Here is a 14055-nt window from a genome sequence, read left to right as displayed (position 1 = left end):
TGTGGGCCTGTGTGGTTCTAACCAGGCTCCGGGGAACCCCAGGAGATGCAGGCAGAGCCAGAGCCTGGCCTGGGCGTAGTCTTGCCCTTCAGTCCTGCCTGAGAGCCCCTCTTCTTCAAGCCCCCCCACATCTTATCTAAGCCAGAGATACCAGGCAAAGCCTGGGAGAAGGCTGCTCCCCCAGGGCCCCAGGTGCCCCCTCCCTCTTTCTCTTCCTGCTTGTTCCAACACCACTCTCCCCCCAGTCAGTTCATGGGAAGAATGCCGTGTCCTCTGAATGGGGGCCAAGAGTGACAGGTGGTGGCAGTCTGAGCTGCATGGCCCCTGGTGTAAGAGATCCTCTCCTCCGCCCCCGCCTCCCTGCCTGTGCCCCTGCCTCCGCCTCTGCCCACCCGGCCCAATCCCTTACAACTGCCCCAGGACTGCTCCTGGGCAGCCGCTGCGAGACAGACAGACACCAGATTGCCTCTCTCTGCTCCAGGTGCCTCTCTCCCTTCAGTCAGCTGGCCCTGGCCTCCTTTCAGCCAGACAGGAGGAGGAATCCTGCAGTCCGACACACCTTTCTCTTCTTTCTGCAGCTAGAAAGACTTGAGTTAGACAAGCAGAAGCACACGCCTCCCTGCCTCATGGCGACAGAAAACGGAGCAGTGGAACTGGGAATCCAGAGCCCATCAACAGGTGCCAAGCTGGGGCAGGAGATGGAGGGAGGAGCTTGGGAAGGGGTGTTTGTTTGAATCCAGAGTTGGGCCTGTTCCTCAGGGGGAATTCTGTGCCTGAGGCCTCCTTTATGGTGCCTGGAGGACCAAGAAATCAGGGTTATCTCTGGTACAGTGGGGCTGGATCAAGGGCCAACATGAAGCCTTCCCCAGAGAGACTGGGAAAACATGAAGTCCCCATTGTTGGCGCCTGAACACTCAGGGCGAGGGATGGCAGGGGCATCAAGGCCCACCAGGAGACCAGAGCCTCCTACACAGGGCCGCCGAGGTCTTGGCAGCCCACCTCTAGAGCCCATGGAGTGGCCCCAGAGGCTCAGTGGGACAAGCCCTTGCCAATTGTGGCCTGGGTGGGGACCTGGGCCTGGAGCTGGTCTCCGGCCAGCCTAGCTGGGGAAGGAGTTGTAGGAGGGTGGATCCTGACTGGTGTTTCACCTCCTTTGCAGACAAGGCACCTAAAGGTGCAGCAGGTGAAGGACCCCCAGCTGCAGAGAAAGACCCTGATCCCCCAAACCCAGAGAAAGAACTTGGTCCCCCAGACCCAGAGAAAGAAATTGGTCCCCCAGACCCAAAGGAAGAACCTCATCCACCCACCATGAAGAAAGATGCTGAAGCCCCAGCCCCAGAGAAAGGGGATAGTGCCTTGGCCCAACCCTCAACCAGCAGCCAGGACCCCAAGGGAGAAGGACACCGGGGTGGGGGGCCTGCGGAGGGCAGTGCTGGGCAGCCGGCCGCCCTGCCCCAGGAGACCGCGACAGCCGAGGTCAGTGTCAAGAAGCCCGAGACCAAGCAGGGGACCCCAGGCAGCCAGGACCTCGGAGAACCCAAGCTGCACAAGAAGGCAGCAGAGGGCCAAGCAGCAGCCAGGAGGGGCTCACCCGCCTTTCTGCACAGCCCCAGCTGCCCTGCCGCCATCTCGAGGTGAATGGCCCCTGGCCGGGAGCGGGGAGGGGCCCTGCAGTTCCTCTGTCTTGGGCACCGTCATCACACTCAGTGCTAGACGGGGTAGTTCTGATGTTCACCTCCCTCTGTCCTGGGCATCGGCCTGACCACTTTGTCTCCCTGCAGAAACCAGGATTTTGTGATAGTTCACAGAAGCCTGGAATGTCAGGCAGGAGAGGTCCTCAAAGACCTCTTCGCCAGGCATCTGGAGTCCAGAGTTCCCCTTACCCCATGAACTTGGGTCTCACCAAGGGCAGGACTGAGATGTCAGGAGGAAAAGATAACCTGTCTGCTTAATAGAATTATTGGTATAATATGGAAAAATGACTAATAACCAGACTGATAGATCATTACCAATACTCTTAGAACCATAATATAGCACCAGTCTCATGGTGCAATCCGTTATCCTTACCTGAATGCCAGTCATATTAATGAGGTTATTAATGATGTATTTATCGTAAGCCACAATAATAACACTTACCATATCAGTTTGAATTATGTGGTAATATAAATTAATATCATTGATACATTATCAATTGCATCACCACAGTTTTATGAATCAAGAGCTACATAACCTTCCTCATTGTTGCCACATAATGATTAACCAAATCAACAATCCTGTTAACAGTTATTAATGATCTATTAGTGCATTGATACTCAAGATAGCAACCACAGACATGGGAATTCCCTGTTGGTCCAGTGGTTAGGGCTCCGCGCGTCCACTGCAGGGGGCACAGATTAATCCCTGGTCGGGGAACTAAGATCTCGCATGCCATGTGGCGTGGCCAGGAAAAAAAAAACCATAGACGTTTATGGTATTATTAACATCCCCTGATTTTGTATGAAGTGAATTCAGATGCATCACCCCACGCGTGTGGGGTGGGGGCGGGGTCTTATTACCTCCAGATTGCAGATGGGGCTCTGGGAGACCTGCCTGCTGGCGGGGCTGTGGCTGCTGAGGGCGTCACCTCTGTGTTCTCACTTCTAGCCCTGAGAAGCCGCTGGCTGAGAAGCCCCCAGATGAGGCATCAGAACTCATCTTTGAAGGGGTGCCCGTGACCCCAGGCCCCACGGATCCTGAGCCAGCCAAGGTAGCAGAAGGAGAGAAGAACCTCCCGGAAGGCAGCCAGAAGGAAACAGAAGAGAAGGTTCCAGGCCAGGCTGGCCAGGCTGAGGTGCAAGGGGACACCTCGAGGGGGATCGAGTTCCAGGCTGTTCCCTCGGAGAGATCGGAGGTGGGACAGGCCCTCAGTCCCACAGCCAGGGAGGAGGACTGCTTCCAGATTTTGGGTAGGCCGGGGCTGCCCTGGGGCTGAGGTAAGAGGGAGCGGGCTCCCCATGTCTCCCCACTTAGAGGACTCAACCTTTCTGAGCTGCCTCATCGAGCCTGATCCATCTGTCACCCAACCCCAGGAAGTACGAGTTCCTGGTCCCCTTTGAGAGATGGGGAAACGAGGGCTAAAAAAAGGGAAGTGGGGCACCCCAAACCCATAGCTAGAACAGGATATGAACCTGTCAGGACAGCCTGACTCCAGAGCTCACTTTTTACTTTCTTCTACTTCGACTAAAATGGGGCTTTAAAAAAAAAAATCAGGCACGTTATTGGAGCAACACCAATTCTCTGGACAGTGGGATTTGAAGTCAATCTGTAGAAAGGCTCAAGTGCCAGGCTTTGGTAGTTAAACTGCATCCTGGGCGGGTGGGAAGGCTCCTGGGAGCCATAGAGGGTTCTTGAGCTGAAGAGCACAGGTGTGTGTGTGGTGGGGGCAGGGTGACCAAGGTAGCTGGGCACGTGAGATGGGGCAGGACTGTGGCCTTAAGTGACGACGGTTTATTCAGCGGGCAGCAGGGAGCCACTGAGCATGAGTGAGCTTGGCGAGCAGGTGAATAGGAAAAGGGCCTGGGCAGGAGTGTGGCAGGGCTGGGGGTGGGTTGAGATGGGGTCAGGAGAGCCCGGAGTGTCCTGAAAACCCCCCTTCTCCAGGCTGAGGTGCCCTGGGAGACCCGCCAACCTGCCTGGTGAGCGGCACAGTGCCACCCAGACAGGGTGGGAGGGCCTAGGCGGCTGGGCGGCAGCCAGGAGCCCTGCCTCCTCCCCTGAGCAGCGGCCCAGACCTCCGGGCCCACTCCACCCTGCGATCACATCCTCGAGTGACGGACCTGAACAACCTCCAAGGGCCGCCTGATTTATCACCGGCTTCCCTGCGGCCTCTTGCTATTTATAAAGAGGTTTCCACTCCCCATGACTCAGCCTGTCTGTCCCCATGCTGTTCCCCATGCTGTTCCCCATGCTGCCACTAGGTGGCAGCCTCTCCCTACCAACATCTCCATCCCTGGCCCACCCCCACCCCACCCCACCCCCAACTCTGCCTCTGGGCCAGGTCCAGGTAGGACACCCATTCCACAACTGGTGAGAGCTTGCAGTGTTATTAGAGGGGATGGTAGGCAGGTCCCATCCCCCACCGCAACAGACATAGTAACCCCTATTGGGCACTCCACCATTATAGATGCCTTTTTTTTTTTTTCTTTAATGGAAATGCAGATAGCTTGGGATGGAGTCTTCATACCTTATAATGTGGGAGGGTCCGAGAAGTCCAATCAGCCGTCCCCACTGTTGTGCCGGGAGAAGCTGAGCCCCCCTCTGACAGAGGCAGAGGCCTCCCAAGGAGGGTGTGTGTTGATAGCAGAGCTGAAATTGGAAACTAGGCCCCTAGCCCCTATCCTGGAGCCAGCTGTCCCCCAGGTATCACTCGCTGAACTTCCCTGGATGGGGCTCAGGCCAGGCAGGAGGGTGTGGTGGCAGGGTGGGTCCTCAGCAGCCCTGGCACTGACTGTGATGGCTTTGCTCTGCTCTACAGATGACTGCCCACCACCCCCGGCCCCGTTCCCCCACCGCATCGTGGAGCTGAGGACTGGGAACATCAACAGTCAGTTCAGCCTGAACTCCAAGGAGGCACTGGGCGGGTGAGAGCCGGGGCCTCAAGCCCCTGGCCCACCAGCAGGAAAGCATCGAGCCCCCAGGCCTTACATCTTCCCCATGAGAGGCCCAGACACTCCGACTGGACATGAGCCAAGTGGACAAAATTGGTTCCACATGGTCACACTTGTGTGCAGCCTGTCACATGGCTGGTGTGTCACTGTCACTCACACAAACACACCACTGGTCATTCAGTGTCTCCCATAGGAAGCATATAGTATTTTCCTGTCTGTCTCAGTTGCAGGCACCACTGACCGCTCAAGGCAACTCCTGCTTTGTCAAAAGTCCTCCCCCAGGGCCCAGGGCCCCTCCCTGCCACAGTCTGCGAGCTGCACATCAGCGGCCATCCTTTGATGAGCCTACCCTTCCTGGGCCTGAGGTCTTTGTGGTTCAGCCATTGTCCCTGCAGTAGAGCTCACAGTTTCTGGAGGGAATCGGAGCTGGCTGGGATGTGCGCCCCCATCTCACAGGGAACAGAGCACAGCCCCTCACCCCATGCCTTAGAACTCCCTCATTCCCAGCCTCTTCTCTCTCCAGTGGCAAGTTTGGAGCAGTCTGTACCTGCACAGAGAAAGCCACAGGCCTCAAGTTAGCAGCCAAGGTCATCAAGAAACAGACACCCAAAGACAAGGTAGTGGGGGTCTGGCTGTGTGGGAGGGGGAGGGGATCCTTGGAGCGGGTGCCTCTCACCTCCCTCCACCCACCCATCTGCACCAGGGGCCTGGTGTACGAAGCTTAATGCACTGAAGATATCACACAGATAGACAGACAGACAGACAGGTAGCCCTACCACAGGGGCCTGATGCCCCTGACCATAAACTTGACCCCGCGGTTAGAGAATTTATCCTGGGGACTTACCCCCTTCATGCCCTCTGTTCAGTTCAAGTCAATAAGTGCCGATAAGCGCAGGCTCTGGGCCAGGCCCTGTGCTGGTGCTGGAGGTCTCAGAGGGAAGTCAGTTGGTCCCTGCCCTCAGAGAGCACCAGGGTAAACAGGCCTCGAGGACTCTGCCTCTAACACCCAGCCCAGGCCCGCTTCAGAGCGGTGTTTGTTCAAGGAGTGAATGAATGGCTGAATGAATGAGGCAGAGGCTCATGTGGAGTGAGGGAGTCGGGTGTGTGAGGAGGTGATGGTGACCTAGCAGGCTGGCATGGTGGGAGCTGTAACTCAGGAAAGCTAGGGTGGGGGGTCACAAAGGAGGCTCCTGACTCACCTGTGGGTTCAGGGAAGCTTCTCCTGAATGAAGACTTTGAAGAAGGAGGAGCTGTTTTCCAGTGGGGAAGGCGGGGGAGAGAGTTTCAAACAGAGACGACTGTGGAAAGAAAGGCCTGAGGGCCAGAAACGGCAGGTACCTGCTGGGAACGCTTGAGTCAAGGTCAAGGCCAGGGGAGCAGAGACAGCAGAAGCCTAGAGAAGCAGGAGAAGCAGCTCCGGAGGAAGTGCTGCAGCCCTGAATTCCTCACCGTGGCTCTGAGCTCATATGAACAGCATGGATTTTCTATGTGACTCTGTCTTTCTCTGTCGCTTCCACTTGACGGGGCCTGGATCCATGTTATTGACTGCTGGGTCCAAGGCCTCTATCATGGACCTGGCTCAGCATAGGTGCTCAAGACATATGTACTGTGTAAATTAATTGGAGTCAGCTGTTGATTAATTAATTATTGGGCACTTTTTCTGTGCTGTTCAATTTGCCAGGTGCTAGGAAAATGGTAGTAAACAAGTCCTGACGTGCTAGAGAGCAGGGACAGAGGCTAAAACCAAACTAAAACAAAAAGCATGGTGTCCGGACCTGAGAAGTGTTAGGAAGAAAAGTAAAGCCAAGTAGGAACAGGGTCGATGGGGGCCGTTCAGATAGGATCAAGTGAGGTTAGGCCTCTCTGAGGAAGTGGCATGGAAGGTGAGATATCAACCAAGGAATGGAATAACGGGAAAAACGGAGCAGTCCAGGTAGTGATCCAATGCTCTGGGGGCATAGTTCCTGGGAGAGACCTGATCTGTAGCATTTGCCAATTTCCCTGGTGTAAATATTCCTACCATTGTTGATTTCACAGATGTGACCACTGGTTTGCAAACTTTCTGAAAGTGACAAATAATGGCAGCTGAGACTAGGAAGGCAGTGATGGGGGAGGTGAGAAATTATTGGATTTGTAATCTAGCTTAAGGGTAGAGTCAAAGGATTTACTGATGGGTTGGATGAAGGGTGTGAGGAAGTGAGAATAAGACAGGAATCTAGGAAAGCTCCTAACTTTTTGTCCTGCACACCCAGGTGAAGAGTGATGGTCTTTTGCTGATGGGCAAGCTGGGGGCAACTCAATTGTGGGGAAGGGGTGGTATCAAGAGTTTAATTTTGGACATGAGAGATTTGAGATGCCTGTTAGTCAGACATTCAAGGGGAGGGAAGGTAGGCAGTTGGAGAGATTGGTGTCTGGAGTTTAAAGGAGCACTCAGGGGTGGAGATATGGATTTGGAAATCAATCACATTTGGATGGAATTTCAAGTCCTGGTACTTGAGGAGAACGCCCGGGGGGAGAGTATAGAGCGGGTAGTGCTGAGCAGGGAGGATGGAGCCCACTGTTCAGCCAGGGGGAAGAGAAGAACCAGCAAAGGAAAGGTGTCCCAGCAGGAGTGACTGTGTGGTGAGGACACAGGCTTGAGGGTGGGGAGAGGTGGGAGGTGAGGAGACCAGCGAGGAGGAGGTGGGCAGTGGTCCAGGCAAGGCCCAACAGGTCTGGTCAAGGGCGAAGGTGTGGAGGGTGGAGGGCAGGGAGTAATGATGCTCGGATGGTACCCCTGACTTCCCTGGTCCCCAGGAAATGGTGATGCTTGAGATCGAGGTTATGAACCAGCTGAACCACCGCAACCTGATCCAGCTCTATGCAGCTATTGAGACCTCGCACGAGATAGTCCTCTTCATGGAGTAGTGAGTGCCATCAGTGGGGTGGGGCCTGGGGAGGGGGCAGCGGGCCCTGAAGCAAGCCTGCAGAGGGGTCTGTGCACACAGCATCGAGGGCGGCGAGCTCTTCGAGAGGATTGTGGACGAGGACTACCATCTGACTGAGGTGGACACCATGGTGTTTGTCCGGCAGATCTGCGACGGGATCCTCTTTATGCACAAGATGAGGGTTCTGCACCTGGACCTCAAGGTACTGGGGTGGGGGCTCCCGGGAGGGGTCGGGAGCGGCCTCCAACCACCTGAGACCAGCGTCGCAGCCAGCCATCCCTCCATCCCCCAACCCCTCCTCCTCCTCCATCCAGCCTTCCATCTGTAGATTCAAAAAGGGTGTATTGAGGGCTTCCCTGGTGGCGCAGTGGTTAAGAGTCCACCCGCCGATGCAGGGGACGCAGGTTCGTGCCCCGGTCCAGGAAGATCCCATATGCCGCGGAGCAGCTGGGCCCGTGAGCCATGGCCGCTGAGCCTGCGCGTCCAGAGCCTGTGCTCCGCAACGGGAGAGGCCACAACAGTGAGAGGCCCGCGTACCGCAAAAAAAAAAAAAAAAAAAAAAAAAGGGTTTATCGAGCATTTAGTAAGTACCAGGAGTCAGGGGACACATCAGAGAGCAAAAAAGACTTGGTCCCAGCTCTCAGGAGCTCCTAGTCTGGTACTAAGTACTTGCTGAAAGGGTCTCTTGCCCCACACTCAGTGTCTCACACGTGAAACTTGCTGATAAGCGTTGCAAAAGCGCCTGCCTCAGTGCAGGCCTCTGACAGGCACTGCGAATGTTTGTTCATTTATTCCACAAATATCTGTTGAGGGCCTACTAGATGCCAGGCAGTGTTCTAGGTGGTGGAGATCCAGTGGTGAACAAAATAGATAAAAACGCCTGCCTTCATGGAGCTTACATTCTAGAAGGGGAGTCAGAAAAACACATCAGCAAGTATAGTGTCAGTGCAGCAATACACACGTGGCAGGTGCTAACGAAATGTGTAGTGAAAGATGATGTCTCTCTTCTGACCTTGCTCATTAGTAGCCTGCATGTAGCAGTTCAGGGAGAGCAAATAGATTTCATGCATCCCACCAACTCTGATCAGCTGGCAGTGGCTGTCTGGAGCTGAGACATGGCTGTGGCGTGGAGTGGGCAGGAGCCCCATGAGTAGCGGGTAGCTCCATCCTTATGGCAGGTGTTAATGTTTGTGGGATCAGTGGCAAGGCTAGTGGAGAAGATGAATTCTGAACACTGATGTGGGTTAGCAAAGTGGATGGTCCTTTCATTCATTCACTTGGTAGATACGTACCAAGTACCTGCTCCTGTGCTACTGTGCACAGTGCTGGGCATGGGCATTACCATCAAGATCATGAGGACACGCCCCTGTCCCACGGAGCCTACAGGTCATAGGGGAAACAGACATTCATACAGTAATAACCCAATGAATAGATCATTTTAAACCATTAAAAGTGTTATGAAAAAGTACGTGAGAGTAATGGGGAAACATACAAGGTGTAACTGGAGAAGCAGGCAAGGGCTGGAGCATTCGAGGTCCAAAGCAGGAAATGCTCCCGCTGCTGTGGGCTAACACCTCCACCGTGCTTACTAGGGGTCAGAGCTGCTCAGGGTGTGTTCAGAGTGTGTGACAGCCCATTGGGTCAGGTGTGCTGTTATCATCCCCACTGACAAGCGAGGAAGCGAGGAGGGTAAAGAGATGAGTTTCAGTGGGGCCACCGTGGCAGCAGGGCATTTAGGAGGCGGTCATAATAAGCCAGGAGAGAGATGATGGGTCTGGAACCAGTGGCAGTGGGGGAGGGATGGGAAGTGGTCAGATGATGGATGCATTCTGAAAATAGAGCCAGCTGGGTTTCTGATGGTTTGGATGGGGGAGGGCGGAGGGAAAGGAAGGAGTGTGGGTGACTCCTGAGTTTCTGGACAGAGTGGGTGCCTGCGTGGTGGCATCGGAGCCTGCCCTTCTCCCGTGAAAGCCATTTTCTTTGGGGTAGGGCAGGGTCTCCAATTAAAATGCAGTGTCCTGGGAAGAAGGTCAACCTTAAGTCTCTGTATCCTAAAGTGTGTTTTTTTTTCAGGAAAGCAGTAAGTTTTTCATCAATAAAGGGTTTCACGTCAAGTCACTTGGGTGAACCATAACCTGAAGGCACTTCCCAGGGCTCTGGCTGCAGGGCTTTTCAGGAAGTCCCCTGTCCTCCAAAAGGAGGTCTGAATCTGTCTCATTTCCCCTACCAGTTGTGTCCTGGGGCCTTTCTTTCCTTTCCCTGTTTCGGGGAGCACTGGGTTGGGCTGCTGAAGTCACTAGCATCCTGCTCTGAATGAGCGCAGCAGTGTGAAAGGACCTTCAGAAAACCTATCAGTTGGGGCCTCAGATCAGATGCACACAAGGCCCAGACGAAGAACAGAACCCCATTAAACGAGGCGGAGGCCCCGGGGAAGTGGAGGACTTCTGCCTATCACAGGGGTCAGGGGCAGCTCCCTCCCAGCCATGTGTAGCCATGCGGCTGGGGCTTCCAGTGTTTAAGGAGGTGCTGAAAATCAGGGTTTTTGTGCAAAATCTGCCTTTTAACCATTGTTAACTACTTACGATGTTTCTGCCCTGCAACCTCAGATTAGTCCTCTGTCCTTGTGTTACATGAGGAGGAAATGGAGGCCCAGAGTGGGAGGGACTAGCCTTGCATGTGACTCTCATATTCACCTGTGCTTGGGGCACAGGATTTCTGGGAGCCTTGGTTGAGTGTCTGCTGGGCGCTTTGTTAGACGCTGAATGGGGGAGCAAGGAGGCCTGGAGAAGGTGGTTCCTGCCCTGGAAGAGCTCCTCTCGGGCGTCAGGATCCTCCTCTTTGCCTGGAGCAGGCAGGTCTGAGGGTCTCTGATGGGCTGTCCACTCTGGCAGCCTGGGCCTCTAGTCCCGGGAGCCTGGGACTTGGATGGACCTGGGCGGGGAGGGAGGGTGAGCCAGGTCAGAGGTCAATCCAGGCCACCCCCTTCTCCTCAGCCAGAGAACATCCTGTGTGTCAACACCACGGGCCATTTGGTGAAGATCATTGACTTCGGCCTGGCACGGAGGTACCACCTGGGTGGGTGGCATGGCAGGGCCAGCCTCCAGGTGGGCAGGGCTGGGGGAAGGTTGGAGGGTGTCTGGGAATGGCCTGGGAGTTGTGCTCTGAGCTCTTGGCCTCACCTCCAGGTATAACCCCAACGAGAAGCTGAAAGTGAATTTTGGGACCCCAGAATTCCTGTCACCTGAAGTGGTGAATTATGACCAAATCTCTGATAAGACAGACATGTGGAGCCTGGGGGTCATCACCTACATGCTGTGAGTCCTGAGGGTGCCTGTTGTTTATGGGGTTGGGGCACATGGGTGGGCAGCTGAGGCCTAGATTGCTTCCACCTCCCCACTCCCTCAGTCAGGGGTTTGTGGGGCATTGGGCGTGCTAGGGCGAACCAGGAAAGGGAACTCTGTACCCATTTTATAGATGGAGAAACCAAGGCCCCCAAAGGCATAGTGTCCCAGCCCAGGGCTCTGGGCAGCAGAGCTTTGATGACCCAGTGCACTCATCATTCCTATTCTTCACTCTAACCCTGGGAAGCTGGGATGATTATGCCCATTTTACAGATGAGAAGAGTGAGGGTCAGAGAGGGGAAGTGACTTGCCCAAGGTCACCCAGCCAGATTCAAACCCAGGTCTGTCCCATATGAGAGGCTGGGGGTCTTTTCAGTGCATGGTGCTGCTTCCTAGGCTCTGTCCCCATCCCTGACCCAATCTCACCTCCCTGCTCCCTGCCAACCCCTCCCTCTAGGCTGAGTGGCCTCTCCCCCTTCCTGGGAGACGATGACACCGAGACCCTGAACAACGTTCTATCGGGCAACTGGTACTTTGATGAGGAGACCTTTGAGGCCGTGTCAGACGAGGCCAAAGACTTTGTCTCCAACCTCATCGTCAAGAACCAGAGGTGAGGCTCACCCCAGGACACGAACCCCGTGTGTGCAAGCCCAGTGTGTGTGTGTGTGTGTGTGTGTGTGTGTGTGTGCGCGCCCGCTGGGCGGGAACTGGGCCAGGAGGCCAGTGGGGTGGTGCCTCCCTGGCCTGCCACCCACCCTCACTGCACTGCCCCCTCCCCACAGAGCCCGGATGAACGCTGCCCAGTGCCTCGCCCACCCCTGGCTCAACAATCTGGCAGAGAAAGCCAAGCGCTGTAACCGACGCCTCAAGTCCCAGATCTTGCTTAAGAAATACCTCATGAAGAGGCGCTGGAAGGTACCACAGAACTGAGGGTGGGGCGGAGCGGGGGATACAGGGCAGGAAGAGTCCTGGCCCCACTAGCCCTGTGTCAGCCGGTTCGGTCTGGAAAACAGAATTGGTTTTTCTCTTCTTGTCCTGGGCTGGCTACTGCCCTGGGTAGTGGCCCTCCACCCACCCATCTCCACTGTAGGGAGGGGTGTCCATTTGTGGCTCGGGCTCAGGAAAAGGTCTCTGACCCCATCACAGGCTTCCTCCCCTCATTTCACAAATATTTCTTGAGCATACACTACCTCTAGGCACTGGGGATACAGCAGTGGACAAAGAGACAAAGATTTCAGGCTTTGTGGACTTGCTTTTGGTAGAGGATGGAGAGTTGCTAAAAGGAGTTAAGGAAGGGCTCTAGGAAAAAATAAGGATGGTCGGGAGTTCTGGGGAGAGGCTGCACTTCTTAGTAGGGTGGCCAGGGAGGGCACACTGAGAAGGAACATGTGAACAAAAACCTGAAGGAGGTGAGGGCTGAGCCAGGCTGGTATGGGGGGAGGAGTGTGCCAGGCAGAGGGAACAGCTGGTGCAAAGGCCCTGAGGCAGAAGCATGGTGGTCAAGTGTGAGGAACAGGTAGGAAGCCAGCACGGCTGGAGTGGAAGAAGCAAGGGGTAAGGGAGATGTCCAAGAGGATTGGGAGGCAGGGCGTGGAGGGACTCGGCCATGATGAGGGGTTTTTACTTGGAGTGAAATAGGAACCACTGTACTGCCTTGAGCAGAGGGGTACTCAGGTTGAATGAGGGCGGGAGTCCTGGAGGCTGCAGTGTCACGGGGGCCCCCTGCGGCCATTTTGGGCACTGCGCCCTCCCTGGCATGGAGCCCTCCTGGAATGAAGGTGACCTTGGGAGACACTCAGCTGTCCTACAGCTTTCCCCCTGCCCTGCTGCTGACTGGGACCCCTCTCCCTCATCTCTCAGAAAAACTTCATTGCTGTCAGTGCTGCCAACCGCTTCAAGAAGATCAGCAGCTCAGGGTCACTGATGGCTCTGGGGGTCTGAGCCCCAGGAGCAGCTGAGGCCTGGACGCAGCCGTACAGTGGCCGGGGCTGAGGCCACACAGCCCAGAAGGCTGGAGCAGACGGGCCAGATTGCCGGGGCTGACTGGCCAGGACAAGGCTGCACCAGGCTGGGAGGCTCGGGGCTCCCGTGCCCCCACGCAGTGACTGCTTCCCCGACGTGCGCTGCCTCGGATATGGCCTGACTCCATCCTGCTACTGCCTCCCCAGACAGGGCTCCGGCCCGTCAGCCACAGCCCAGATGCCACGGGCCCTGCCGAGACGCCGCCCGGCTCACCTTCTCGGAACTGCTGCTCTGGTGACCCCTGCTTGGCCTCACCTGGGGCATCCCTGGCCTGGGCTTGCTCCTAGCTAGAGCAGGAGGGCTGGGGCTCCTGGCATATGGGGTTTCTGCAGTTGGGGGTGGGAGGTCCTTGGTGGGGCAGGAAGGCAGACGGCGATTCCTAAGGCGCAGCTGCCAGGGGAGACAGAGCAGGCTTTGTGAAGGAGGACCTCCATGCCCCCACCCGCCTCCCCACTCCCAGCAGATAAGGCCTGACACACCATCTGGTCTGGCCCGGCCCCCGCCCACCTTCCTTGCGACCACCAACACACAGGAACTCTGTGTGAGAGAGGACACCCAGCCCGGGCCTGGTGGAGGGGGAGGGGAGGACAGGGGAGACCACCCCCGAGCTTTCCTGAAGGCCAAGCCGGCCCAACCCAGCCACTCTGGCCCCCATTCCAAGGGTCACCCACGGCCTCGGATGATGGCGTCAGCAGGCCCAGGAGGCGTGGGAAGGCCGTCGGCAGCCCCCAACCCGCTCTCAGCTTGTGCCTTGTAAATAAATGTACAGGTTGGAAGTGGCCTCCTTTCACGGTGTGTGCGCGCCCGGGTGAGGCCTCAGCGGGCCACCGTTCACGGATCACTGCTGCGGGCCAGGCACCTTAGCAGCCTCAGGAGCCAGGCTACCCAGTGTGTGATCTAGGCAAGTGGCAGCCCACTTTGTGCCTCGGTTTGCTCATCTGTGAGAGGGAGGGCACAGCACCAGCCAACATTTAGGGGTGACATTACTGTGTGTCAGGCTCTATTTAAGTGCTTGTATGTCTATTAACTCATTTATGAGGTCATGAGGTAGATATTATTATTATTCCTCTTTTACAGAGGGGGAAACTGAGGCTTAGAGAGGGGAAGGAACTTGAAGGC

At 56.0% G+C, this 14055-nt stretch overlaps 1 protein-coding gene across 1 annotated transcript; it reads left to right on the top strand.

Moving 5' to 3' along the window:
• The first annotated feature begins 596 nt into the window (after nt 1–596).
• On the top strand, nt 597–12945 carry MYLK2 (myosin light chain kinase 2). The gene is made up of 12 exons (XM_079945533.1): nt 597–678; nt 1160–1634; nt 2644–2945; nt 4514–4619; nt 5170–5263; nt 7443–7552; nt 7634–7775; nt 10567–10637; nt 10759–10887; nt 11372–11524; nt 11697–11829; nt 12775–12945. Exons 1-12 carry the CDS (start codon nt 627–629, stop codon nt 12853–12855), a joined length of 1848 nt encoding a protein of 615 aa, XP_079801659.1. The 5' UTR covers nt 597–626; the 3' UTR covers nt 12856–12945.
• Nucleotides 12946–14055: the final 1110 nt, after the last annotated feature.

This window comes from Stenella coeruleoalba (assembly GCF_951394435.1).
Source record: "Stenella coeruleoalba genome assembly, chromosome: 15".
Lineage (NCBI taxonomy): Eukaryota > Metazoa > Chordata > Mammalia > Artiodactyla > Delphinidae > Stenella > Stenella coeruleoalba.
The sequence above is the reverse complement of the archived record's forward strand: the minus strand, read 5'-3'. Positions and strand labels throughout refer to the sequence as shown.